The following is a 764-nucleotide window of genomic DNA, read 5'->3' on the forward strand; positions in this document are numbered from 1 at the left end:
CCTGTGGCGCCCGCGAGGTGTAGCAACCGATGAAGATCTGGTGCCCTTTCTCGCCTCTGACCCTAAAACAAAAAATCCATGCCCGTCACCTCAAAAACGGCCGTGATGCTGGGGATCTGGCCGGGGCTCACGGAGCGGCGCGTCCTCTCGGGCGTGGCCTCCACGAGGTAGACATTCCTCCCCCCCCTTGTAGACGCCGTCGACGTCACGCTCGAGCTCGTCCTCGAGCTCCAGCTCTCTGATCAGCGAGTAGTCAATGACGGACTTTTGCGATCCCGTGCACAGGTCTGCGTACCGCATGGTGGCGTGCGCAAAGTTTTTCGACAGCCAGCATCGGATGATGGACGGCACAGAGCCCAGGATGAAGAACTCGGGTGGAGGGTCCACAGCATCAATGGGCGAGTCGTCCTCGTGACTGCTGACCAGAAAGTTGTCCGTGTGCATGCCCAGGCTGCTGGCTCGTCCCGAAGCCAGTGAGTGCACCGAGTGCACCGAGTGCCCGGCAGAGCTGTGCCTTCCATCCGACATGTGCGAGAGGTGATCGCTCCATCAACCATGCCGCTGCGGGTTCGGGGGGGGTCCAAACTCCCCCCGAGTGTCGGGGCGCTGTGGCTGCCCCAGTCCGACTGGCGAAAGGGCGCTCTCGTCAAAAGCGAACGCTTTTCGCTCGCGAGGCCGCGCCGCGGCGTGCGGGTTCTTCTTCTGCAGGCCCCAGATGGAGCGAGTTCAGCAGATTGTCCGGCTCGTCCATGTCGTAGAGTTCG

At 62.6% G+C, this 764-nt stretch overlaps 1 protein-coding gene across 1 annotated transcript; it reads right to left on the reverse strand.

Annotated features, from left to right (window-relative positions):
- Positions 1–90: 90 nt before the first annotated feature.
- Positions 91–528, reverse strand: VDBG_08683 (conserved hypothetical protein; the record flags this gene model as incomplete). The annotated part of the gene is made up of 1 exon (XM_003000841.1): positions 91–528. One exon carries the CDS (start codon positions 526–528, stop codon positions 91–93), a length of 438 nt encoding a protein of 145 aa, XP_003000887.1.
- Between the last annotated feature and the right edge of the window lie 236 nt (positions 529–764).

Source organism: Verticillium alfalfae, genomic scaffold (assembly GCF_000150825.1).
Source record: "Verticillium alfalfae VaMs.102 supercont1.13 genomic scaffold, whole genome shotgun sequence".
Taxonomy (NCBI): Eukaryota; Fungi; Ascomycota; class Sordariomycetes; order Glomerellales; family Plectosphaerellaceae; genus Verticillium; species Verticillium alfalfae.